The sequence below is a fragment of the Oncorhynchus nerka genome, linkage group LG21 (assembly GCF_034236695.1).
Source record: "Oncorhynchus nerka isolate Pitt River linkage group LG21, Oner_Uvic_2.0, whole genome shotgun sequence".
NCBI lineage: Eukaryota > Metazoa > Chordata > Actinopteri > Salmoniformes > Salmonidae > Oncorhynchus > Oncorhynchus nerka.
This window is the reverse complement of record NC_088416.1, coordinates 10,851,709-10,877,952: the sequence shown is the minus strand read 5'-3', so window position 1 is coordinate 10,877,952 and position 26,244 is coordinate 10,851,709. Positions and strand designations below refer to the sequence as shown.

At 43.3% G+C, this 26,244-nt stretch overlaps 1 protein-coding gene across 1 annotated transcript; it reads right to left on the bottom strand.

Annotated features, from left to right (window-relative positions):
• Positions 1-482: 482 nt before the first annotated feature.
• Positions 483-25,104, bottom strand: LOC115103883 (RAC-gamma serine/threonine-protein kinase-like). Its single transcript, XM_029624909.2, has 14 exons — positions 24,842-25,104; positions 20,627-21,000; positions 19,024-19,149; positions 16,876-16,987; positions 16,360-16,507; positions 16,082-16,213; positions 15,432-15,497; positions 15,050-15,118; positions 14,552-14,674; positions 14,191-14,319; positions 6,584-6,798; positions 5,930-6,017; positions 5,488-5,590; positions 483-2,403 (listed from the first exon to the last, which is right to left on the bottom strand). The coding sequence occupies exons 2-14, from the start codon at positions 20,670-20,672 to the stop codon at positions 2,318-2,320; spliced, it is 1,443 nt and encodes a 480-aa protein (XP_029480769.1). The 5' UTR covers positions 20,673-21,000; positions 24,842-25,104; the 3' UTR covers positions 483-2,317.
• Positions 25,105-26,244: the final 1,140 nt, after the last annotated feature.

Here is a 26,244-nt window from a genome sequence, read left to right as displayed (position 1 = left end):
AGGGCCTCATTGCCAAAATCCTGATGTGTCCCTTTAATGTAAGCTCTAGTGTTTTGTCCATCAGGTGTGTGACACTAAAGACTTGTGGCAAGCAGAATCACAAACCTCTGCATCATTCAAGACTGTTGCTTTTTGAGGTGTAAAAGTTCAGAGTTAACCATCTTTGTAAATTCAAGCTAAAAAGGACCCAGTGCCTTGGCTCCAAGACAGAGCATGTCCGTCGGAGCAATGGCCCAGTGAGACACGGGTGCCGGCCCACGTAGATGGAAAAATAGATTTACCCGTGTTTTACCCAAAAACATACCAGTGGGAATGCGCCAGTAGTTTCTTCCTCCCGGTTTTATTTTATTTGGTTCCTAATGAACATGACCCTGGATGAGACCCTTGCTGAATATTGTTTAGGGTATTGCTTTCCAAAGGGTACACACTCATTGAAATATCAGACGGGGGATTAAAATAAAACACTGATTTACGCCATGAAAAACCCTGAAATGTATTCTTTAATTTAATTCAAAATAAATACTACCACGGCATTGCAAGTTCACTATTGGTTTCTTGCCCTAATGTTTTGGTAAGAAAACAAACAAGCAAACAATCCAAAAAACAATTGGATAAAAAACAGACTTTAGTAATGCATCCAACAATATCATCCTTCAGCGGCTTAAAGAGAGGTGCCTTTTTGACTCTGAACAAGACTGGGTAACACTGCCTAGAATGACACAAACATAAATAAATCTAGTACTATGGTACAAAAAAGGAAGGGAATGATAACGACCTGATGTAACCACATATCACTGCAGAATTGACCATGGTCCCACTTGAACGGGTAAAAGAAAACATTACAGTGGGTGTCAATTTATTTGACCAACAGCGAAAAAGGTTCTCGTCTCCATGGAAACCTCATCTGGAAAGACAGGTCGAGGCGACGCTGACACCAGTCACAAAATGGGAGCGTCCAGTCAGTCTTCAACGTTGTAGTTTACGTTGTTTTAACCCAAAACGTCATTCTCAGTCTTCCTTTTTCCTCCGGTCTTGGTTCTCCTCTGCAAGCTTGAAGTACAGTCACACACAAAAGTTCATGTCTGGCCAAGATGCCACTAAGAACAAAAAAAGGCATTGCATATTTACATCAAAAAACGTGGGGGAACTGCTTTCCTTTTCTCTCTCCATTCTCACAGTCCTCATCATATCATCATACACAAGTATATTCATGGCTCAGTTACACGTGATCTGTGACCCGACATGGTTAGTGATTATTGATGCCTTCCGCCCACCTTGTCGCTTTGGGAAGATTGATGGGGAGATTCTACTTTTTTTATACAGATAGATTTCATAGTCTGTCACAAGCCATATCAGCAGAGCTCCGAGCTGGCTCTGATGTTAGAGAGTGTGTGTGTGTGTGTGAGCATGTGTGTTATGACAGCATAAGGTGGACCTGTATAAGCCACATTCCTTGTGTAAACATCTATACCACTATTTTTTCTATAGCTATGAAAATAAGTTATTAATCAAATGACTGGAAAAAGACGCAAAAAAGGCTTGTATATATATTCATAGTAGCTTTTCCCTGATGGGTGTGTAAAGCTAAACTGGTAGCTGAGTTGAATGCGGTTGTGCTCTGTGTTGCCTGAGTGAACCGTGCAGTATCTGGCAGTTTAGTGTTTCTGTCAAACAATAACCAAGTAGAAATCTCTGGCAGAAAATGAAAAGGTCAAAAAGGATGAAAAGTAATAACACTGACAATGAAATTGGAATGAAAGAAACGGTCAGTTCTGTCTTTTTTGTTGTTTTTAGCAGATAGTGACTCTCGTTGCCATGGGATTGGAGAATGTGCACCACCATGGCATTGTATATGAGAAAAATAATTGTTTGAATGAACCACGAGCCCCCCGACCTAAACCCTGTCTGTATGATACGAAACATCTGCACACATAAGGCAACATTTTTGGTTTTGTTCCCTAGAACGGCTCTTCCAAACCAAGTGCAAAAAAGTTCAAACTAAAATTTTAAAAAGACAAAGAACGTAACAGGTCGACAACCTAATATTGACGGATAAAAATAAATAACAAAAACATTGCCTTCTGCAGTATATAGCGTTGAAAATGTAAGATACTTTTTTTTGTGTGGAGAGACCAGCTTGAGTCTATCCCACTGTGCAAAACCCCTTTTACAGTCCCTAAAAAGACAACTTCTCCCAGTCTGCACTCGAATACAGAGAAGGAGAAAAGAGGGGAGACTTTTCCTAAAATGGCTACGTGTTTTCCTCGAAACGGACGCACGGCGGGGGGGGCGGGGCAATACTGGCTGGCAATGACCTTCACTCTCGTCCGCTGGCCGAATACGAGAATTGTGGGAAATGAGGCCTCCGTTCGCTGTCACCCTCACCCATCCCGTCTTCATCGTCTGTAGAAAGAGACAGAGACAGCGAGAGAGGAGAGTGAGAAAGACAGGTAGGTCTGGGCTCAATAACAAACTATAACCTGCATGAGTTAAGTGTCATTACTTAAGTCTCTCACCGTTGCCGCTTGCTATAGACCACCCTCTGCCCCCAGCTGTGCCCTGGACACCATATGTGAATTGATTGCCCCCCCATCTATCTTTAGAGCTCGTGCTGCTAGGTAACCTAAACTGGGACATGCTTAACACCCCGGACATCCTACAACCTAAGCTTGATGCCCTCAATCTCACACAAATGATCAATGAACCCACCAGGTACAACCCCAAATCCGTAAACACAGGCACCCTCATAGATATCATCCTAACCAACCTACCCTCCAAATACACCTCTGCTGTTTTCAACCAAGATCTCAGCAATCATTGCCTGCGTCCGTAATGGGTCTGCGGTCAAACGACCACCCCTCATCACTGTCAAACGCTCCCTAAAACACTTCAGCGAGCAGGCCATTCTAATCGACTTGGCCCGGGTATCCTGGAAGGATATTGACCTCATCCCGTCAGTAGAAGATGCCTGGTTATTCTTTAAAAGTGCCTTCCTCACCATCTTAAATAAGCATGCTCCATTCAAAAAATGTTGAACCAGGAACAGATATAGCCCTGGTTCTCTCCAGACCTGACTGCCCTTGACCAGCACAAAAACATTCTGTGGCGTACTGCATTAGCATCGAATAGCCCCCGTGACATGCCAACTTTTCAGGGAAGTTAGGAACCAATATACAGGCAGTGAGGAAATTTAGGAAATTTGTATCCTGTAGCACAAACTCCCAAAAGTCCTGGGACACTGTAAAATCCATGGAGAATAAGAGCACCTCCTTCCAGATGCCCACTGCACTGAGGCTAGGAAACACTGTAACCACCGATAAATCTTCTATTATTGAGAATTTCAATAAGCATTTTTCTACGGCTGGCCATGCTTTTCACCTGGCTACCCCTACCCCAGTCAACAGCCCTGCACCCCCCACAGCAACTCGCCCATGCCTCCCCCATTTCTCCTTCACCCAAACCCAGATAGCTGATGTTCTGAAAGAGCTGCAAAATCTGTACCCCTACAAATCAGCCAGGCAATACAATCTGGACCCTATCTTTCTAAAATGATCTGCCAAAATTGTTGCAACCCCTTTTACTAGCCTGTTCAACCTCTCTTTCGTATCGTCTGAGATTCCCAAAGATTGGAAAGCTGCCACAGATCTATATCTATCCTACCCTGCCTTTCTAAGGTCTTTGAAAGGCAAGTTAACAAACAGATTACCGACCATTTCGAATCCCACTGTACCTCCGCTATGCAATCTGGTTTCAGGGCTGGTCATGGGTGCACCTCAGCCACGCTCAAGGTCCTAAACGATATAACTGCCATCAATAAGAGACAATACTGTGCAGCCGTATTCATCGACCTGGCCAAGGCTTTCGACTCTGTCAATCACCAAATTCTTATCGGCAGACTCAACAGCCTTGGTTTCTCAAATGACTGCCTCGACCTGGTTCACCAACTACTTCTCAGACAGAGTTCAGTGTGTCAAATCGGAGGGCCTGTTGTCCGGACCTCTGGCAGTCTCTATGGCGGTGCCAAAGGGTTCAATTCTCAGGCCGACTCTCTTCTCTGTATACATCAATGATGTCGCTCTTGCTGCTGGTGATTCTCTGATCCACCTCTACGCAGACGACACCATTCTGTATACCTCTGGCCCTTCTTTGGACACTGTGTTAACCTCCAGAAAAGCTTCAATGCCATACAACTCTCCTTCCGTGGCCTCCAACTGCTCTTAAATGCAAGTAAAACTAAACGCATGCTCTTCAACCGATCGCTGCCCGCACCCTCCCGCCTGTCCAGCATCACTACTCTGGACAGTTCTGACTTAGAATATGTGGACAACTACAAATACCTAGGTGTCTGGTTAGACTGTAAACTCTCCTTCTAGACTCACATTAAACATCTCCAATCCAAAATTAAATCTAGAATCAGCTTCCTATTTCGCAACAAAGCATCCTTCACTCATGCTGCCAAACATACCCTTGTTAAACTGACCATCCTACCGATCCTCGACTTCGGCGATGTCATTTCCAAAATAGCCTCCAACACTCCAACACAACAAGTTGGATGCAGTCTATCACAGTGCCATCCGTTTTGTCACCAAAGCCCCATATACTGCCCACCACTGCGACCTGTACACTCTCGATGGCTGGCCCTCGCTTCATATTCGTCGCCAAACTCACTGGCTCCAGGTCATTGACAAGTCTCTGCTAGGTAAAGCACCGCCTTATCTCAGCTCACTGGTCACCATAGCAGCACCCACCCACAGCACGCGCTCCAGCAGGTATATTTCACTGGTCACCCCCAAAGCCAATTCTTCCTTTGGCTGCCTTTCCTTCCAGTTCTCAGCTGCCAATGACTGGAACGAACTGCAAAGACACTGAAGCTGGAGACTCATATCTCCCTCACTAACTTCAAGCACCAGCTGTCAGAGCAGCTCACAGATCACTGCACATAGCCCATCTGTAAATAGCCCATCCAACTACCTCATCCCCATACTGTATTTATTCGTTTATCTTGCGTCTTTGCACCCCAGTATCTCTGCACATTCATCTTCTGCACATCTACCATTCCAGTGTTTAATTACTATATTGCAATTACTTTGCCACCATGGCCTATTTATTGCCTTTACCGCCCTTATCTCATTTGCACACACTGTATATATACTTTTTTATACTGTATTATTGACTATGTTTGTTTATTCCATGTGTAACTCTGTGTTGTTGTATGTGTCAAACTGCTTTACTTTATCATGGCCAGGTCGCAGTTGTAAATGAGACTAGCCTACCTGGTTAAATAAATGTGAAATAAAAAATAAATAAACTTAAGGTCACTTGAGTAACAGTGTTACCTTAGAATAATCACTAAATAAAAGCCAGTACCACAGCACAACACCCCCAACAATTCAACAGACTAATCATCCTATGGCAGAGTCTATGGCAGGAAACCCCTATTCCAAAGAAGTGGGCCGAACCGTGCAGAGGGATCCGATGGACACTTACATTTCTCCGGGGGAGTGATGGTGATCGTCTGTGCCGTGAACTCCTCATCGAAATACCGGGTGTCTGTCTCTGACGAGACCTGTGGCATGAAGGGGGGGACCAACTGTAGGGGAGAGAGAGGGGACACCGTTGTCACATGTAATATATAATTGATATGCCATTTAGCAGACGCTTTTATCCAAAGCCACTTACAGTAGTTTGTGGATACATTTTTGTATCGGTGGCATGAGGAGTCAAACCCAAGATCTTGACATCATGCTTTATCAACTGAGCCACAGGACCAGTGACATACTGATGTCCGTGGCTTGTGTGTGACGTCAATATTTGCATATTTGACTGGAAAAATGCCTGTCATTTTCACCTGTGTGGAATATTCCGGTGGGAGGGCAGAGAACTGTTTTAATGAAATCCTAAGTGATCAGGTGTAGAAGAGGAGACTCACCTTTTTGTCGTAGACGTCTTGCCAGTCTATAGCCGCAAAGAAACTGTGGCGCATTATCTCCTTCGCATCGTCTGGACCGCCACCGAGTCTGTCGTAAATAAAGAAAAGTACAAATGTGAACACTTTCTAGAAAACCTGTCAAGAAACAAGACAACATGAGCTAGGTGCAAATCCTGGAATAACATCAAGGGGTGAATGAGAGAATGTTCTCCCTTGGGTTTACCACTAACCTAGCTGCCTCAAGCTTTTAGTGACAAAACAGATTTGTAGCAGAACAATAAACAAATGCAAAATTGTGATGAGCTAGTATTTCATAAAGCAGGATCAATGAGTGAGCCAGTAACTCCTATACAAAAAAGACAAAATGATGGGAAGTTACAGTTGAGGGCTGGTTAGCTGATTAGCATGAGTCAATAATCCACTTCAAATTGATCTGTTACGAAGAAGGAAATGTGTTGTGTCAAAACTATTTGGCAGAGTTTGTTGGCTGATCACTGACCCAGCTTCGTATAATCCCCCACTGGAGCCTTGGTGTGTGTGTGTGTTCGTTCGTCTGTCTGCATACCTGTGCCTCTGTGTGTACATCTCTCTTGCTTCAATGCATGCATGTCTGTCTGTGTGTGTGCCCGAGCGTCTGTTTCTATCTCTCTGTACCGTTTGTTGGGGTCCTTGATGAGCAGGCCGGAGAGCAGGGACTTGGAGTCGGAGGAGAGCGTGCGCGGAAACTTGATCTCCTCCATGAGGATCAGCTCAAACAGCTTCTCGTGGTCCTGGTTGTAGAAGGGCAGCCGACCGCACATCATCTCATACATGACCACGCCCAGACCCCACCAGTCCACCGCCCGGCCGTAGTCATTGTCCTCCAGCACCTAGCATAGGGACATCATGACATAATACAGTATGTTTTACCCACTTTATATGTATATAATGCATTCAATTTTGACCGATTAATTAGGGCCGATTTCAAGTTTTTTTTAAATGCATGCCAATTACATTGCATTCCACGAGGAAACTGCGTGGCAGGCTGACCACCTGTTACGCAAGTGCAGCAAGGAGCAAAGTTAAGTTGCTAGCTAGCATTAAACTTAATCTTATAAAAAAACAATCAATCTTCACATAATCACTAGTTAACTACACATGGTTAATGATATTACTAGGTTAACAAGGTTGTCCAGCGGTGCATATAATCAATGCGGTATCAATGCGGTAATATTTGTCATCGAATCACAACCTACTTCGCCAAACGGGTGATGATTTAACAAAAGCACAACCTTTGCACAAATGTACCTAACCATAAACATCAATGCCTTATTTAAAATCAATACACAGAAGTATATTTTTTAAAACCTGCATATTTAGTTAAAAGACATTCATGTTAACAGGCAATATTAACTATGGAAATTGTGTCACTTCTCTTGCATTCATTGCACGTAGAGTCAGGGTATATGCAACAGTTTGGGCCGCCTGGTTCATTGCGAACTAATTTGCCAGAATTTTACGTAATTATGACATAACACTGAAGGTTGTGCAATGTAACAGCAATATTTAGACTTAGGGTTGCCACCCGTTCGATAAAATACGTAACGGTTCCGTAATTCACTGAAAGAATAAACATTTTGTTTTCGAAATTAAAGTTTCCAGATTTGACCGTATTAATGACATTAGGCTCGTATTTCTGTGTGTTTATTATATTATAATTAAGTCTAAGATTTGATGAAGCATGCTGACTGAGCGGTGGTAGGCAGCAGCAGGCTCGTAAGCATTCAATCTAACAGCACTTTCCTGTGTTTGCCAGCAGCTCTTTGTGTAACCGATGTGAAATGGCTAGCTAGTTAGCGGTGGTGCGCGCTAATAGCGTTTCAATCGGTGACGTCACTCGCTCTGAGACCTTGAAGTAGTGGTTCCCCTTGCTCTGCATGGGCCGTAGCTTTTGTGGCGCGATGGATAACAATGCTTCTTGGGTGTCAGTTGTCTATGTGTGCAGAGGGTCCCTGGTTCAAGCCTAGTTAGGGGCGAGGAGAGGGACGGAAGCTATACTGTTACATTCGCAATGCTTGAAGCACTTCAAGCCTATCAACTCCCGAGATTAGGCTGGCAATACTAAAGTGCCTATAAGAACATCCAATAGTCAAAGGTATATGAAATACATATGGTAGAGAGAGAAATAGTCTACGCCTCATAATTCCTATAATAACTTGCGGCTCAACTTGAAAGGGGTTCCTTAGTTATTTTACCGTTCATGTCTTCCATAGAGAATGTCTTGATCTACTTCAAACAAGGTCTGTCTTTCGTGCAGGCTTAAACCGCCTCGATGTTTTGATACTCGTGTAAATCTCACTCGGATAAGGTAACGTTTGTCAACATATTTTCATATATCAACTGTACAAAAAAATGTATTCGCTTATAAACTCAGCACAAAAATAAACGTCTCTTTTTCAAGACCCTGTCTTTCAAAGATAATTCGTAAAAATACAAATCTTTGTAAAGGGTTTAAACACTGTTTCCCATGCTTGTTCCATGAACAATAAACAATTTATGAACATGCTCCCGTGGAACAGTCGTTAAGGCACTAACAGCTTACAGATGGTAGGCAACTAAGGTCACAGTTATGAAAACTTAGGCCATTTTATTACCTGTTCAGGAGTCTTATGGCTTGGGGGTAAAACAACTGTTGAGAAGCCTTTTTGTCCTAGACTTGGCACTCCGGTACCGCTTGCCATGCGGTAGTAGAGAGAACAGTCTATCACTGGGGTGACTGGGGTCTTTGACAATTTTTAGGGCCTTCCTCTGACACCGGTGTAGAGGTCCTATATGACATGCAGCTTAGCCCCAGTGATGTACTGGGCCGTACGCACTACCCTCTGTAGTGCCTTGCGGTCAGAGGCTGAGCAATTGCAGCTGTAGAACCTTTTTAGGATCTCAGGACCCATGACAAATATTTTTAGTTTCCTGAGGGACAATAGTCTTCACGACTGACTTGGTGTGTTTAGACCATTCTAGTTTGTTGTTGATGTGGACACCAAGGAACTTGAAGCTCTCAACCTGCTCCACTACAGTCTCGTCGATGAGAATGGGGGCGTGCTCGGTCCTCCTTTTCCTGTAGTCCACAATCATCTCCTTAGTCTTGGTTATGTTGAGGGATAGGTTGTTATTCTGGTACCACCCGGCCAGGTCTCTGACTTCCTCCCTATATGCTGTCTCGTCGTTGTCGGTGATCAGGCCTACCACTGTTGTGTCGTCTGCAAACTTAATGATGGTGTTGGGGTCGTGCCTGTCCATGCAGTCGTGGGTGAACAGGGAGTACAGGAGGAGACTGAGCACACACCCCTGGGGAGCTCCAGTGTTGAGGATCAGCGTGTGTTGTTACCTACCCTCACCACCTGGGGGAGGCCCGTCAGGAAGTCCAGGATCCAGTTGCAGAGGGAGGTGTTTAGTCCCAGGATCCTTAGCTTAGTGATGAGCTTTGAAGGTACTATGGTGTTGAATGCTGAGCTGTAGTCAATGAATAGCATTCTCACATAAGTGTTCCTTTTGTCCACGTGGGAAAGGGCAGTGTGGAGTGCAATAGAGATTGCATCATCTGTGGATCTGTTTTGGCGGTATGCAAATTGGAGTAGGTCTAGGGTTTCTGGGATAATGGTGTTGATGTGAGCCATTACCAACCTTTCAAAGCACTTCATGTCTACGGACGTGAGTGCTACGGGTCTGTAGTCTTTAGGTAGGTTGCGTTTCTGTTCTTGTGCACAGGGACAATGGTGGTCTGCTTGAAACATGTTGGTATTACAGACTCAATCAGGGACATGTTGAAAATGTCAGTGAAGACATCTGCCAGTTGGTCAGCACGTGCCCGGAGCACAAGTCCTGGTAATCCGTCTGGCCCCTCAGCCTTGTGTATGTTGACCTGTTTAAAGGTCTTACTCACTTCGGCTACGGAGAGCGTGATCACACAGTCATCTGGAACAGCTGATGCGCTCATGCTAGCCTCAGTGTTGCTTGCCTCGAAGTGAGCATAGAAGTGAATTAGCTCATCTGGTAGGCTCGTGTCACTGGGCAGCTCGCGGCTGTGCTTCCCTTTGTAGTCTGTAATAGTTTGCAAGCCCTGCCACATCCGAAGAGCGTCGGAGCCGGTGTAGTATGATTCAATCTTAGCCCTGTATTGACGCTTTGCCTGTTTGATGGTTCATCGCAGGGCATAACATGATTTCTTTTAAGCTTCCGGGTTAGAGTCCTGCAACTTGAATGCGGCAGCTCTACCCTTTAGCTCAGTGCAAATGTTGCCTGTAATCCATGGCTTCTAGTTGGGGTATGTACGTACAGTCACTGTGGGGACAACGTCCTCGATGCACTTATTGATAAAGCCAGTGACTGATGTGGTGTACTACTCAATGCCATCGGAAGAATCCCAGAACATGTTCCAGTCTGTGATAGCAAAACACTCCTGTAGTTTAGCATCTGCTTCATCTAACCACTTTTTTATAGACCGAGTCACTGGTGCTTCCTGCTTTAATTTTTGCTTGTAAGCAGGAATCAGGAGGATAGAGTTGTGGTCAGATTTACCAAACTGGTCTTAGTGCCAGTCTGTGGTGGTAAATAAACAGCCACAAAAAGTATAGCTGAAAACTCTCTAGGCAAGTAGTGTGGCCTGCCATTTCTCACAATATACTCTACTTCAGGCAAGCAACATCTAGAGACTTCCTTAGATTTCGCGCACCAGCTGTTGTTTACAAATATGCACAGACCGCCCCCCTCGTCTTACCGGAGTGTGCTGTACTATCTTGCCAGTGCAGCGTGTATCCTGCAAACTGAATATCCATGTCATTTAGCCACGTTTCCATGAAACATAGGATATTACAGTTGATGTCCCGTTGGTAGGATATTCGTGACTGTAACTCGTCTAGTTTATTGTCCAATGATTGCACTTTGGCGAGTAGTATTGACGGTAATGGCAGCTTTCTCACTCGCCTTTTCCGGGTCCTGACCAGGCACCTGCGTCGCTTCCTCTTGAAAATAACGAGGATGTCGGCCTGGTTGGGTGTTTGAAGAATGTCTTGTGCGTCTTGTTTGTTGAAGAAACAATCTTTGTCTAATCCGAAGTGAGTGATCACTGTTCTGATATCCAGAAGCTCTTTTTTCCCGTAAGATACGGTTGCACACACATTATGTACAAAATAATTTACAAACAACGCGAAAAAAAACACAATAGCACAATTGGTTGGGCAGCTGTAAAACTGCTGCCATTTCTTCCGGCGCCATGTTCAGTTTGTCTCAGTTGTTGAATCTTATATTCATACAAATATTTATACATGTTAAGTTTGCTGAAAATAAACGCAGTTGACAGTGAGAGGACGATTATTTTTGTACTGAGTTTATTTATCCAATATTGATCAGAGTTACCTTGTCCTATGGATATCTACACAGTTATCAAATTGGCAAGGTGGTATAAGCCTACACGAAACACAGACCTTATTTGAAGTCAATCTAAAAATGTCCTGTGAAATAAATGAATGAAGGAACCGCTTTTCAGATTTTGCTGGAAGGTGTCATGGAGATTATGACTCACACTTTGGTAGTCAATTCTTACCATGCCCATTATTAAAATAGGATTTCCTGCATATAGAAATGACAGTTTTTGTTTTCAACATTCATCACAGGTAACTCTATTTTTATTATTCAAACAGTTGAGAGTATTTGTGTCTCCTAAGCAGACTCTTCAGTATCATTGTCACTTCAGAGAGCTCTGTGTGTATGTGTGTGTACACAAATATATTAATTTTACAGATGGCAGAGAAAAGCAGAGCACCACTGTGGGACTATTACATTGAATTGGCACCAGGGAAAGCAAGGTGTCTTATTTGTGATGAAGATGTAAGCATGGGGTCAGCAACTGCTAAATCAAAAAATACCACTAAACTGTAGAATCACCTTAAAAATCCCCCATCCAAAAGCCCATAAGGAAGCAAATTATGGAAAAAAAGCAAACGCAAATTCTTCACAAGGAAAAAGTGATACAGACAAGTCACATACAGACATCGCAGGCTAAAATCTTTCAACTTTTTAATAAAAAATCTAAATGGCAGGACAAAGACCCAAGGGCCAGGAAGATGGATGAAGCAATTATTGAGATGATTGCCATTGACAACCAGCCATTCACAGTGGTGTCTGACGTTGGTTTTCAGCGGCTGATTACTCTTGCTGAACCCCGGTAGAGGATCAAAATATAAATGATTTTGCACCGAAATGCTAGATAAAACACATGAAAGAGTTGTGATGAAAGTGAAGAATCTGGTGGCACCAGTGGACGCTCCACACATGGCATTTACAACTGACTGCTGGTCAGGCACTACAGAGTCCCTGATGCGTCCTACTGGACATTTCTTTGACAATGTCTGGACAAGAAAGCAGGTTGTGCTGAATGTCAAGACTATGAATGGATCACAGATAGGAAACTACATCAGAGAGATGTTTTTGACCATGTTGGAATACTGGGAAATCCACACAGAACGTGTAGTGCTGGTTCTCAGGGACAGTGGGGCAAACATGGTGAAAGGTATGAGACTGGCAGAGCTTCCAGACTTCAGCTACAGTGCACACACCCTACAGCTTGTAATCAATGATGGCCTGTCCAGTCAGAGAGCTGTGCTAGACATTATTGCCATGTTGAAGAGCTGTGCAACTCACTTCGACCACTCTGTTCTGGCCAAACAGAGGCTGAGGGCCATTCAGGAAGAGCTTGGCCTTCCCAAACACAGCATCATCCAAGCAGTTCAAACTCGCTGGAACTCCACACTACACATGTTGCAGAGGATGTTTGAACAGAGGCGTGCACTGAATGAGTATGCAGGCGAATACGGACACATCAGCAGTTTGTCTGCTGCACAGTGGGACATTGTCTCAAACCTAAAGTTCCCTAGTGCTGGAAACTGTCCTGGATCCACGTTACAAGAGCTATGCCTTCACCTCAGGGACAGCACAGTGGCTGAAGGAGGAGTCTGACCTACTAAGGAAACCAAATCCAAGAGCCACAGCAGATGGGACAAGTGAAGAGGATGACCCAGATCCAGGCGCAAAAAGGCAGAATCTGGGTAGATCAGCCACCCAGTCTGGTGGACAACCTCTACGCTAGAATCCTCGGAAAGCTAAGAGGGCAGGGATGAAGTTTTGAAATTGAGTTGGAGTGTTAACTCACAGCGCCTGTCATTGACAGAAAGAGCGTCTTGCCTTTTGAGTGGTGGAAGCAGAATGAGGACAGACTTCAATCACTCGCTCCGTTGACAAAGAAGTTTCTCTGTCCCCCACCTTCTTCGGTCCCAAGCTAGAGTGTTCAGTGAGGTGGGGATAATTTATGAGAAGCGGAGGAGCAGACTGACAGGGGACCATGCAGACAAGCTCTGCTCTTTGCACTACAACCTAAAACTTCTTAACTGAGAACATTAAAGACCCATGAAAGCTGGTGGTTCCTTTTAGCATATGTTTTGAGCTAGTAACTTAAACTTGAGCTTTTTTACATGGCACATATTGCACTTTTACTTTCTTGTCCAACACAGTTTTTTGCATTATTTAAACCAAATTGAACATGTTTCATTATTTGAGATTAAATGTATTTATTTATGTATTATATTAAGTTAAAATAAAAGTGTTCATTGTTCATTCAGTATTGTTGTAATTGTCATTATTTCAAATAAATAAATACAAATCGGCACCTGCTTTTTTTGGTCCTCCAATAATCGGTATTGGCGTTGAAAAATCATAATCAGTCGACCTCTAATTCTAGTCAAGGCTCATCCTATATAACTACTGCACATTTATTGTCCATAATGTCTATACACAGCACCATATACATATATATTTTGGACTGACATTGCTCGTTCTGATATTTCTTCTTTATTTTGTGGATTTCTGTGTATTGTTAGGTATTACCACACTGATGGAGTTAGGAACATAAGCATTTCGCTGCACCTGCAATAACATTTGTAAAATGTGTATGTGACCAATAACATTAGATTTTATTTTATTAGTATGTGACCTGACTGTATCCTCTTGGCCCCCTTGGGAGCATACGGCATTCATACCGTTCTTCTCTACACCTGACTCTTTTCCGTGCAAGGGCTTTTGTCTCTTGGCAGTAGAGCTCTGCTTTACTCAGTACACTGATGTGGTTAGTATATTAGACACCTAGAATATTTCCTCCCATAAGAAAACATGGATAGATCTCACAACATGGCATTCTGGGTAGTGTAGTGTACATCAGTGTGAGCGCTGACCTCTGGAGCCAGGTACTCTGGCGTGCCGCAGAAGGTCTTCATGGTGGCCGTGTCGGTGATGCCCTCTTTGCAGAGGCCGAAGTCCGTGATCTTGACGTGCCCGTCTTTATCCAGCATCAAGTTCTCCAGCTGCCAATGAGAATAAATATCATGTTATATGTTGAATATACGCCCCTATAATATATCCATCCTCAACAGAATGCTCTTTTTATACGTTTTAAGTCAAAATCTTCACTTTGTCTCCCATTGGACTTAGTTAGGATTGGAAGTAAGGATTCGCTTCTAAGAGAAGTCTACACATGGTGTTATGACAGATATTAGCCAAACTGTTGGACAGTCATTGCTATATGAATGAACGTACCTTCAGATCGCGGTACACTATCTTGGCAGAGTGAAGGTAGTCTAAAGCGGAGACGATCTCAGCTCCGTAGAATCGGGTGCGGTCCTCGGAAAACACTCGCTCTCTTGACAAATGGAAAAACAGCTGCGAGGAAAAATATGTATTTACACATCTGCATATAAAAAGATATAGTTTCATTCACTAATAGCTCTCTAAAAAAACATGTTATGGGCCCATATTCACAAATTGTAGAGTAGGAGTGAGTAGGAGTGCTGATCTAAGATCAGTTTTGCATTTTAAATCAGAATGAATAGGAGAGGGACTTGATCCTAGATCAGCATTCCTAATCTGAGACGGTCCCTGGAAATAATTATTTCGGCTCCTGGAAAGAATTCTGTATGGTGGAAGAGGAAGGTGCACCTGTCTCAGGGAATCCTCATCAACAAACCTACAGTGTCTGTAAAAAAAAAAAATGCTAATCTTTCCCCAGGTAACTCAGGTAGCACAGGCATCTCTTACCTCTCCTCCGTTCACATACTCCATGACAAAGCACAACCGGTCCTTGGTCTGAAAGGAGTACTTCAGAGACTAGAGAAAAATAACAAGAGTTGCACCATCATTGTTGTTTTGTTTCTTTACATCCACACAAACAGACGTTCAATTATCTTGTGAATTCATATCTAATTACATGTGCAACAGTAGATCAGCTTAAATGTTTATTCAATCAGACTTAGCTTTTGACTGAGTCTGTGGATGCATCCCAAGTGGCACCCTATTCCCTATATAGTGCACTACTTTTGACCAGAGCCATATGGGTGCCATTTGAGACATGGCCTCCAAGTGAATAATACAGGCTTACAGTGTAAAGTTTGCCTTCAAGTCTTTGCTAAACAATACTCACTGTTAGGAATGGATGCCGGGTGTTTTTCAACACTCTGCTTTCTGTGAGGGTGTGAGCAACTTCGTCCTGAGTTTCAAGGAAAGAGAGGAAAATCAAGAAACGGCGGTAGAGAGAGAGGGAAAGAGAGTGGGAGAGAAAGACAGAATGTTAGGATGTAGAAGGTACAAGGCGCCAAATGGTGATATCTGGATCCATTCCAACAGGGCTCAGTTCTTTCTACCAGTGTTTCGACCGCCGGTCTGTGGGATGGTCCCAGACACTCATTTAGTCAGTTCTATAGTGTTAGTTTAGTTGAAATGTACTTCCAAGCACGAAAAAACAGTTATAGTTTGCTGATGTACATATTACCTCTACTAACCTGTACCCCAGAACATTGACTCTGTACCGTTACCCCCTGTATATAGCCTCGCTACTGTTATTTTACTGCTGCTCTTGAATTATTTGTTACTTTTATTTTTTTAAATGTACTTATCTATTTTTTACTTAACACTTATTTTTCTTACAACTGCATTGTTGGTTAAGGGCTCGTAAGTAAGCATTTCACTGTAAGGTCTGTTGTATTCGCCGCATGTGACATAACATTTTATTTGGTTGATTTGATCCCTAGACTAAAAAAGGTTGAGAGAAACTGCTTTAAAACCAGCCAGTACCTTGGCGATGATAACTTCTTTCTTCAGGATCTTCATGGCGTAATAAGTTCCGCTTGCCTTCTCCTTCACCAGAATTACTTTCCCAAAAGTGCCTTTTCCCAGTAGTTTCAGATAGTCAAAGTCATTCATTGTCTGTCAGAGAGAAGAGGAAAGTAGAGGAGAAAAAAAGAAAGAAGAAGAGGAGAAGCCTTCATTGAGATGAGAGAAACAATCTTGCTTGGTGTTTATGTGCCCATCTACCAATGTATGACCTGCGCTCAGTCCCCAGAGCGGCTCACCTTCCGTTTGTGTTGGCTGGTGGAGGTGTCCATCTCCTCCTCGTTGACCTCATTCTCGATCTGCGACGTGGGGCTGCACAGGATCCCCTCCTCCTCCTGCTTGGCCAGGGAGTCGGCCACCATCTGGATGGCCTCGGCCCACTCATCCCTGGAACCAACCAACAGCAGCTCACTTTAATACACTGCTTTACTGCGTGTGTATGTGTGCGTGTATATGTATGCTGAGGAAAGCACACATTTCGAAAAATGCAGGGTACACAATAAATGTCATGGAGAAATCTAGAGACATACCCCCATTCTGTCTGGATGCTCCTGTGGTTTGCTAAAACTAGTTACATCAAAACATGCAACTGCTGCTGTGGAAGTTTTATGCTTAGATTAACATGTTTTAGCAGCATCTAAACAGTGTATAGGTATTCTTCTTCAATTTTCAATAGCGTTTTCCCTAAAGGCGAGAGATGAGGAGGCAAGGCTGTAGTAGAGGAAGAGGAGAGAGAGAGAGAGAGGGTGACCCACCTCTCATCGGGCGTGTCCACGTGGAATGTCCTCTCAATAACCGTGGTCCACTGCAAACAGCGGATGATGAACGTGTTGGGCTTTGGCCGCTCTGTCTTCATCAGCTGACATTCTGAGGAGAGGGAGAAAGAGGGGGGAGAAATAGAGGGTGTGTCGGGAAGGAAAGAGAGGGAAGAAAGAGGTAGAGAGAGAGAGAGGAGGTGGGAGAGAGCAAGAAGGTAAAAATAAAATGAGTGGGGTGATGAACGAGTGATTGAATAAATCCTTCATACCATGGAGGTTGACAAAGCATCACAGAATAAACATTTGTCACTCACTACTGTTTCAGGAGATAACGGTGGAAACATAGTGTTGTACTATACTCAAGTAGCACTAATTTAACTCTGAACGTTTGACAGAGACACATTGGCTCTTGGGAATGCACACTGCCTAAAAGGGAACCTTTAATGATATTTAAAAATTAAGGTAATTGTAGCACAATGCCTTAGGAAAGTATTCAGACAGCTTTACTTTTTCCATATTTTGATTTGTTACAGCCTTAATCTAAATTTGATTAAATAGTCCCCCCCCCCCTCAATCTACACACAATACCCTATATTGACAAAGCAAAAACAGGTTAAGACATTTTTGCCCTATTTATTAAAAATACAAAAAACTGAAATATAACATTTACATTATTGAAGCACCTTTGGCAACGATTACAGCCTCGAGTCTTCTTGAGTATGACGCTACAGGCTTGGCACACCTGTATTTGGGAAGTTTCTCCCATTCTTCTCTGCAGATCTTCTCAAGCTCTATCAGGTTGGATGGGGAGTGTCGCTGCAGAGATATTTTCAGGTCTCTCCAGAGATGCTCGATCGGGTCCAAGTCCGGGCTCTGGCTGGGCCACTCAAGGACATTCAGAGACCTATCCAGAATCCACTCCATCGTTGTCTTGGCTGTGTGCTTAAGGTCGTTGTCCTGTTGCAAGTTGAACCTTCACCCCAGTCTGAGGTCCTGAGCGCTCTGGAGTAGGATTTCATCAAGGATCTCTCTGTACTTTGCTCCATTCACTTTCCTTCTATCCTGACTAGTCTCCCAGTCCCTGCTGCTGAAAAACATCCCCACAGCATGATCCTGCCACCACGTTTCACCATAGGGATGGTGCCAGGTTTCCTCCAGGCTTGACACTTGGCATTCAGGCCAAAGAGTTCCATCTTGGTTTCATCAGACCAGAGAATCTTGTTTCTCATGGTCTGAGTCTTTAGGTGCCTTTTGGCAAACTCCAAGTGGGCTGTCATGTGCTGTTTACTGAGGAGTGGCTTCCGTCTGGCCACTCTATCATAAAGGCCTGATTGGTGGAGTGCTGCAGAGATGGTTGTCCTTCTGGAAGGTTCTCCCATCTCCACAGAGGAACTCTAGAGCTCTGTCAGAGTGACCATCAGGTTCTTGGTCATCTCCCTGACCAAGGCCCTTCTACCCGATTGATCAGTTTGGCAGGGCGGCAAGCTCTAGGAAGTCTTGGTGGTTCCAAATTTCTTCCAGTTAAGTATAATGGAGGCCTCTGTTCTTGGGGACCTTCAATGCTGCAGAAATGTTTTGGTACCTGTCCTCAGATCTGTGCCTCCACACAATCCTGTCTCGAGGCTCTACGGACAATTCCTTCGACCTCATGGCTTGGTTTTTGCTCTGACATGCACTGTCAACTGTGGGACCTTATATAGACAGGTGTGTGCCTTTCCAAATCATGTCTATTCAATTGAATTTACCACAGGTTGACTCCAATCAAGTTGTAGAAACATCTCAAGAATGATCAATGGAAACAGGATGCAACAGAGCTCAACTTCGAGTCTCATAGCGAAGGGTCTGAATGCTTATGTAGATTGCTGAGGATTTAAAAAAATATTTAATCAATTTTCGAATAAAAATGTGGAAAAAGTCAAGGGGTCTGAATACTTTCCGAAGACACTGTATATTGTAATACAATATACCCAACACACTAAGAAGCGGTTTCCTGGGACAGATTAAACCTAGCCCTGGACTCAATCATTTTCAATTGACATTCTCCATTGAGCTTGCTTTTTAGTCCAGGACTAGGCTTAATCTGTGTCTGAGAAACCGCCCCCAAATGGTTTAAAATGGGGACTGATAATGGCGAGGAGAACCTACTTGCTACAGAGAAGTTATTGAGGGGATAGGCCAGGTCTGCGTCCTGGGGTTTGTCTTTGTAGCCGATGAAGGATCCGTCTGTCTTCAGCAGGAAGTAGCGCGGCCTCCAGTTCTTTATGTACTCACCTGCAACAAGTCCAGCAGGAATTGGTTCATACTGGAAACTTAACCTATCAGTTGTTATAGTTACTGACTGGCTGTAGCAGTGGTCAGACCTTCACTGCATCCTAAATGGCACTCTCCTCTTTATAGTTCCAGGGCTATGGGCCCAAAAGTAGTGTATTATAAAAGGGAATGAGATGTCATCTGGGATGTACCCCTATGTACGGCTTTAAGGAAGTGCATTTTCATTTAACAGCATGGCAGGATGATTCATCATGGTTCAAGAAGGTTAATACATAATTACTTAATACGACGGTCCATGCTTGTGTTTGCTTGCAAGATCTCCATGCGGACCTTGTTGTAGAGGAGCTCCATTTTGCTAATAGCCTACATGGTATTATTTAACTTTTCTTTTACCACAAGTGACAGTGTGTACAAAAAAATGCAGTAACGACTTTGTAATGACAATTTAATACAAGTATAAAACTGATTGTTTGCTACTAGTTTAACTCTAAACCACTAGCTACCCTTCAGTGTTTAGAAGACTAACTGGATTTTGTACCCAGCACAAAAGTGCCTGTAACAATTCAGTGGCTCCCGGGCTCTGAAAGGAAGGAACTGGGGAGTTAAGCCATCCTCCGAGAACTCAAATTTGTCTGTGGCAGTGTCACAGCCTGAGGCTAAATAAATAACCACACACACACTCCATGTGTTCAACCAGTCAACACAGCTTAAAATCATCCATACCACATGCTGTGCATACTAGCTATAAATCAGGGGTTGGAACCGGTTCAGGGAACAGATCCAAAAACCGGAAAATAACAATATTAAACGAAAGTTATCTAAACTGTTCCGGAACAGAACCGTTATATTAAACTCATGGGAACCAGTTAATAACGTTATTTTATGTTTCGGGCATTTTTTTATGGTCCCACAAAAATCTCAGAAATTCAAAGACATTAAAAGTTCCTCCATAGAAGCTGCTTCTCTGTAGGTATAGTTCTGTGGGCCTAATTCAGATAATGCATGTCATAAGATGCCCAGCGCTTCAAGCCAAGCCTCCTCCATCTTCTCTCGCCTGAAGATTTTCAGTCGCATCTTGCGCCCTGCTCTATCCACACCGATTGGTGAAGTAATTTAATGCTGAATGAAATGTAAAAAAAAATCAAACGTTTTCAGAGGTTTAAAAAGGAACGATATAAAGAGTACGTTTTTGGTTCGAAATGGTTCAGAACTTTATTTTGTTGTCAGAACGGGAAAAATAATGGTTCTGTTCAGAACAAAACGATTGGAAAATAATTTTGGTTCCAACCCCTGGATATCATAATACAATATTCCATTGTTTCCCTTCCCTGTTGGTTCCATGTTTATGTATATACAGGTATTTGGGGACCCGGGGGTGTTTGAAAAGGGGTGTTTGTTTTTGATGTGAACTGTGAAAAAACTAAACAAATTCCAAGACAGTAAACATCACCGATCATCAATCAATCAATCGACTCACCTCTCTTCTGAACCCAGCCTTCCTTGACAACGTTTTGGTCACTCATAGTGGCGTCGCCTTGACCGTCAGCCCAGCGCTCAGACCCAAGGGGGTGGGGGGGTTCAGCAGTCCTGACCTTGCTGTCTCTTTCTCTTCCTCACAGACACACGCCCACTCTCCTCACTCCGTCTCTGTGTGTCGTCTCTCTCTCTCCCTTACTCCATCTTTTTCCCCAACTCCCTTGGCTCTCTCTCTTCTCCTTTCTGCTACCTCCTCGCCACTCGTTTTCCTCTCACTCTCTGTCTTTACTCCCCTAGCCGTCTCTCTCTCACACTACCTTTCTCTCCACGTCTTCCTTCGCTCTCTCTCTTAAGGCACTCCAGCGGTGACTCAGCCTGGAAGGAAGCAGGGGAGAGAGAAAGGAGGGGGGGAAAGGTCCATGGATTGCTCCACACACACACACACACTACATCCCCAACCCCTCTCGTTCCTTTACAAACACCTACGTGAGAACTGGGGTCATTGTTAAGACCCAGAATGCGCTTCCCGTCCCCTCCCACCGGCAGATTTGTCCCCTTTCCTCCCTCTCGCTGCTCTTTGGCGGGCCAAATACTGCTTATACAGCGCCATTGACCAGATTTTCTAGAGTAGGCCTACATAATGCTTTTGACATACTGGCTGCTTTTCCCATTGATCTCCAATTGGGATTTGGAGTGATTGACTGAGGTCCGTGCTAATGATGTCATCATTGTAGCCAATAGCCAATATACTTAGATGTGACTAAATATACGCAGTGAAAAGTAACTGAAGATCAATGCTTTTAGAGATATCAGACTGGCCAGGTTGGGATTCAAGTTATATACAGTACCAGTCAAAAGTTTGGACACGCCTACTCATTCCAGGGTTTTTCTTTATTTTTAATATTTTCTACATTGTAGAATAGTGAAGACATCAAAACTATGAAATAACACATGGAATCATCTAGTAACCAATAAAGTGTTAAACAAATCTAAAAATATTTTATATTTGAGGTTCTTCAAATAGCCACTCTTTGCACTGATGACAGTTTTGCACTCTTGGCATTCTCTCAACCAGCTTCATGAGGTAGTCACCTAGAATGCATTTCAATTAACGGGTGTGCCTTGTTAATTTGTGGAATTTATTAAATGTATTTTCTTCTTAATGTGTTTGAGCCAATCAGTGTTGTGACAAGGTAAGGGTGGTATAAGGTCAAATACCAAGTCCATATTATGGCAAGAACAGCTTAAATAAGAAAAAAGAAACGACAGTCCATCATTACTTTAAGACATGAAGGTTAGTAAATCTGGAACATTTCAAAGACTTTTAAAGTTTCTTCAAGTGCAGTCGCAGTAACCATCAAGCGTGATTATGAAACTGGCTCTAAAGAGGACCGCCACAGGAAAGAAAGACTCAGAGTTACCTTTGCTGCAGAGTTCATTAGTTAATTAGAGTTACCAGCCTCAGCAATTGCAGCCCAAATAAATGCTTCACAGAGTTCAAGTAACAAACACATCTCAACATCAACTGTTCATAGGAGACTGTGTGAATCAGGCCTTCATGGTCAAATTGCCACTACTAAAGGACATCAATAAGAAGAGACTTGGGCCAAGAAACATGAGCAATGGACATTCGACCGGTGGAAATCTGTCCTTTGGTCTGATGAGTCCAAATGTTTGATTTTTGGTTCCAACCAGTATGTCTTTGTGAGACTCAGAGACAGTTGATCTCTGTATGTGTGGTTCGCACTGTGAAGCATGGAGGAGGTGGTGTGCGGGTGCTTTGCTGGTGACATTATCAATGATTTATTTAGAACACTTAACCAGCATGGCTACCACAGCATTCTGCAGTGATATGCCATCCCATCTGGTTTGCGCTTCGTGGGACAATCAGTTGTCTTTCAACAGGACAATGACCCAAAACACACCTACAGGCTGTGTAAGGGCTATTTGACCAAGAACGAGAGTGATGGAGTGCTGCACTAGATGACCTGGCCTCCACAATCACCTGACCTCAACCCAATTGAGATGGTTTGGGATGAGTTGGAGTGAAGGTAGAGGCCAACAAGTGCTCCGCATGTTGGAAAAGCATTCTAGGTGAAGCTGGTTGAGAGAATGCCAAGTGTGCAAAGCTGTCATCAAGGCAAAGGGTGGCTACTTTGAAGAATCTCAAATAAAAAATATATTTTGGATTTGTTTAACACTTGTTTTGGTTACTACATGATTCCATAGGTGTTACTTTGTAGGTTTGATGTCTTCACTATTAGAAAATAGTTTTTAAAAACTTCAAAGGGTATGTCAACTTTTGACTGTTACTGTATATCTTTAATTTAACCAGGTACGTTGACTGAGAACACGTTATAATTTACAGCAACAACCTGGGGAATAGTTATAGGGGAGAGGAATAAGCCAATTGGAAGCTGGGAATGATTAGCTGACCATGATGGTATGAGGGCCAGATTGGGAATTTAGACACTGGCGTTAAGACCCCTACTCATACATAAGTGCTATGAGATCTTTAGTGACCACAGAGAGTCAGGACACCCGTTTAACATCCCATCCGAAAGACAGCACCTCACACAGGGCAAAGTCTCCAATCACTGACCTGGGGGAATGGGATTTTTTTTTTTAGACCAGGGGAAAGTGTTCCTCCTACTGGCCCTCCAACACCACTTCCAGCAGCATCTGGTCTCCCATCCAGGGACCGACTTGAACCAACCCTGCTTAGCATTAGAGTCATGACAGTAGTGGGATGCAGGATGGTATGCTGCTGCTAGATCGAGGCTATTTGGTTATTTTATTCCCATCAAAGCGCATATGTTGCTCAATCAAACAAAGTTTGTGTAGAGTTCTCAAGGCACACATTATCTAACAGTGTAGTAGATCAAAACATCTTAATTAAAAGCGGCAAAGTCTTGCGTGGTCCTAATACGCAACCCTGACCTTGCCACAGTCTCTGACGTTGTTTGTGCATATCCTAATAGACAACTTAGAATAATCCATTGGTACCAGAATAGACACAAGGTGGCCGTAAAGGATGTGTACCTTTTTAATAAAAGGATTTAATTCTGGGTCCACAATCATATTCGAGTTCAGGAACAGCTTCTGTGGTTAAATTCATGTCCTTTGTGGAGAGATAAAAATGTATTACCATTTACTTATCTCTAGTAACCAGTGATACAAGGGTGCCAAAATAGAGGCCAAACTGCCTGTGACAACCCATTAGTTTATTTTTGTTCAAAGTGAAGCACTTACTACCGTACTAGGAGAAAACTGTATTACATGCAGTATAGTGTTTTGTTGTCAGAGATTGGACGCCTGTCAAACGCGGCCGACTGATGTGAAAGACCTGGCTCTGGGATGGAAAATACATGGCATCAATCCAATGACAACAAAAACAATAGCTGACATGACCAGACTTTCCATTTTAGAAGCCATTACAGGTCACATGTGCAAACCTTTTCCGCAATAAGAGTCTCTGCCATCAATGTACAAGACATGGCTAGGCCTTGCACCGCATACAAAAATAAGCAAATATTGAAACAACAGCTTTTGTTTCAAGGGCGTGTGGTGTCATTTGCGCTTACATAATAACATCCGCCTGCCATATAACATTACACGCTTAATTATACAATAATAACAACAGGCACAAAGTCATTACTGGGTAAGGATGATTTTTAAACAATGTTCACGTGCCCAGCAAACGGATAAAATGTCAAGTGATTGGGGGATAGAAATTGTAAATCGAGCCACTGAAAGCGGCTAACGAACGTAGTAAACGTTAGCTAGCAGCTAGCTGACAGTGTCCTCTTGACGTTTTACCTTTTTGTACGACTCCCTACATTTCTTCCTATGTTGTTGGCGTTATATATATATCATATAAACATGTGGCGTTGTTTCAATAAACATATCATTTATTTAGGGCGCAAAGACTGCGCCGAAGCCAGGCAGTAACACCAGCCCATCATTGTAGCTCACGCTTGAGAATGCCCGAGCCCTCCCGTTGCAGCATCCAAGCAGCATCACATCCCAAACTTGCAAATTACGTGCATTCATGCTAGCTAGCCCGCTACAGGCTAACGGTTGTTCCCATCCATTTTACGTTGAAAATATGCTTCCACAGGCCCAATAAAATATTGAACCCCAACCCCAGCGCTTCTTAAACCCTTTCTGAATTTCTTTTTATAATGAGTATTTCATTACATTTGACGTATTTTACCTGGCAAGTCGAATAATGATAGCTAGGGACACCCCCCCTTCGAGCGCTTGCGTGCTTCCCAACGCAGCAAAATATTTGGAAAGAACAGTCAGTCAGTGATAAAAATGGAAAAAAAAACGGGATGTATCCATTGCTGCTGATGCTACGTCCAATTATAATATCCGAAAATAATCATTTGTAGACAGAAATTGCTGCGACAGTCCTCCCGGCTCTGTGACTAGCTTCAGCAGCTGCCGCTTGGTCTAAGGAAATCTCGTGACGTCACATGTAGCCAGATTTCGGACGACTTCCCTCTCCCCACCGCATCCATTCGCTTTTGTTGGTCCCCGGCTTTTGTTGGTCCCTCTTCCCCCTTAGCTTGTACGTTTGTATGAACAGATGCAATCCAGTATAGGTTTACACTTGGTCATGACAATGCCGGTAGGCCATTGAGACATTCGACAGTGTTCAAACCAGTGAGATGAATTTGTGATTATTGTTGATAAAACGTTAGGGATTTGTTATTTCCAATTAATTCATTTGGAATCCTATTAATTCAGGTCATATCTTTCACTATCTGAATGGGGGCTTTGTTTAAAGATTCTCATACCAGTCTAGCCTTACTTCATGGGAGCATGACAAGGAACACATGCAACTCCTGGTACAGCAAGATCACAAGATCCTGCAACGAATCCATTCAAATAGGTTGTTGTATTTGCCGACAATTTGAACTATAAAAAAATAAATATATATATCCATCTCCATCTCATGTTTGGAAATAATATGCCATTGTCTGATCATGTCTGATGTAGGGTAGCAGTGATGTTGGACTATGGGTGTGTTTGCATTCTGCCAACATTTTAAGATTAGCAAAACTTTTCTATTTGGCCTGACTGATAACACTTAGGGTGTGGTGCCTCCACCCAAATAAAAAGGAGACCGTATTGACTTTAGAGTCGGCTACTTGTACAGAGGAGACAGAGGTGATGTTTCAAGAGAAACACTACCCTCTAGTGTTATTAAAGGAAAACTGAAGGAATCCAACACGAGAGAACCCTCTCACCCCCAACTGAGCACCCCCATAGCCTACTAACTACACTACCCTAACCATAACGCATGAAGTTATGAAAGCGTGGCCAAACCTGTTTAAATTACTGCAAGTTGTCATGGTCACCCTGATCAACTTGATTCATTTGCTTAATGTTGCCATTCAGATTGTCAACCATACAACTGTTAGATGCACTTTCTGAAAAGGTACCACATTCCTATATGGTACACACATTTTGACCAGATCCCATAATCCCTATACAGTCATATAATCATATTTGGGGCGGCAGGGTAGCCTAGTGGTTAGAGCGTTGGACTAGTAACCGGAAGGTTGCAAGTTCATAATCCCAGAGCTGACAAGGTACAAATCTGTCGTT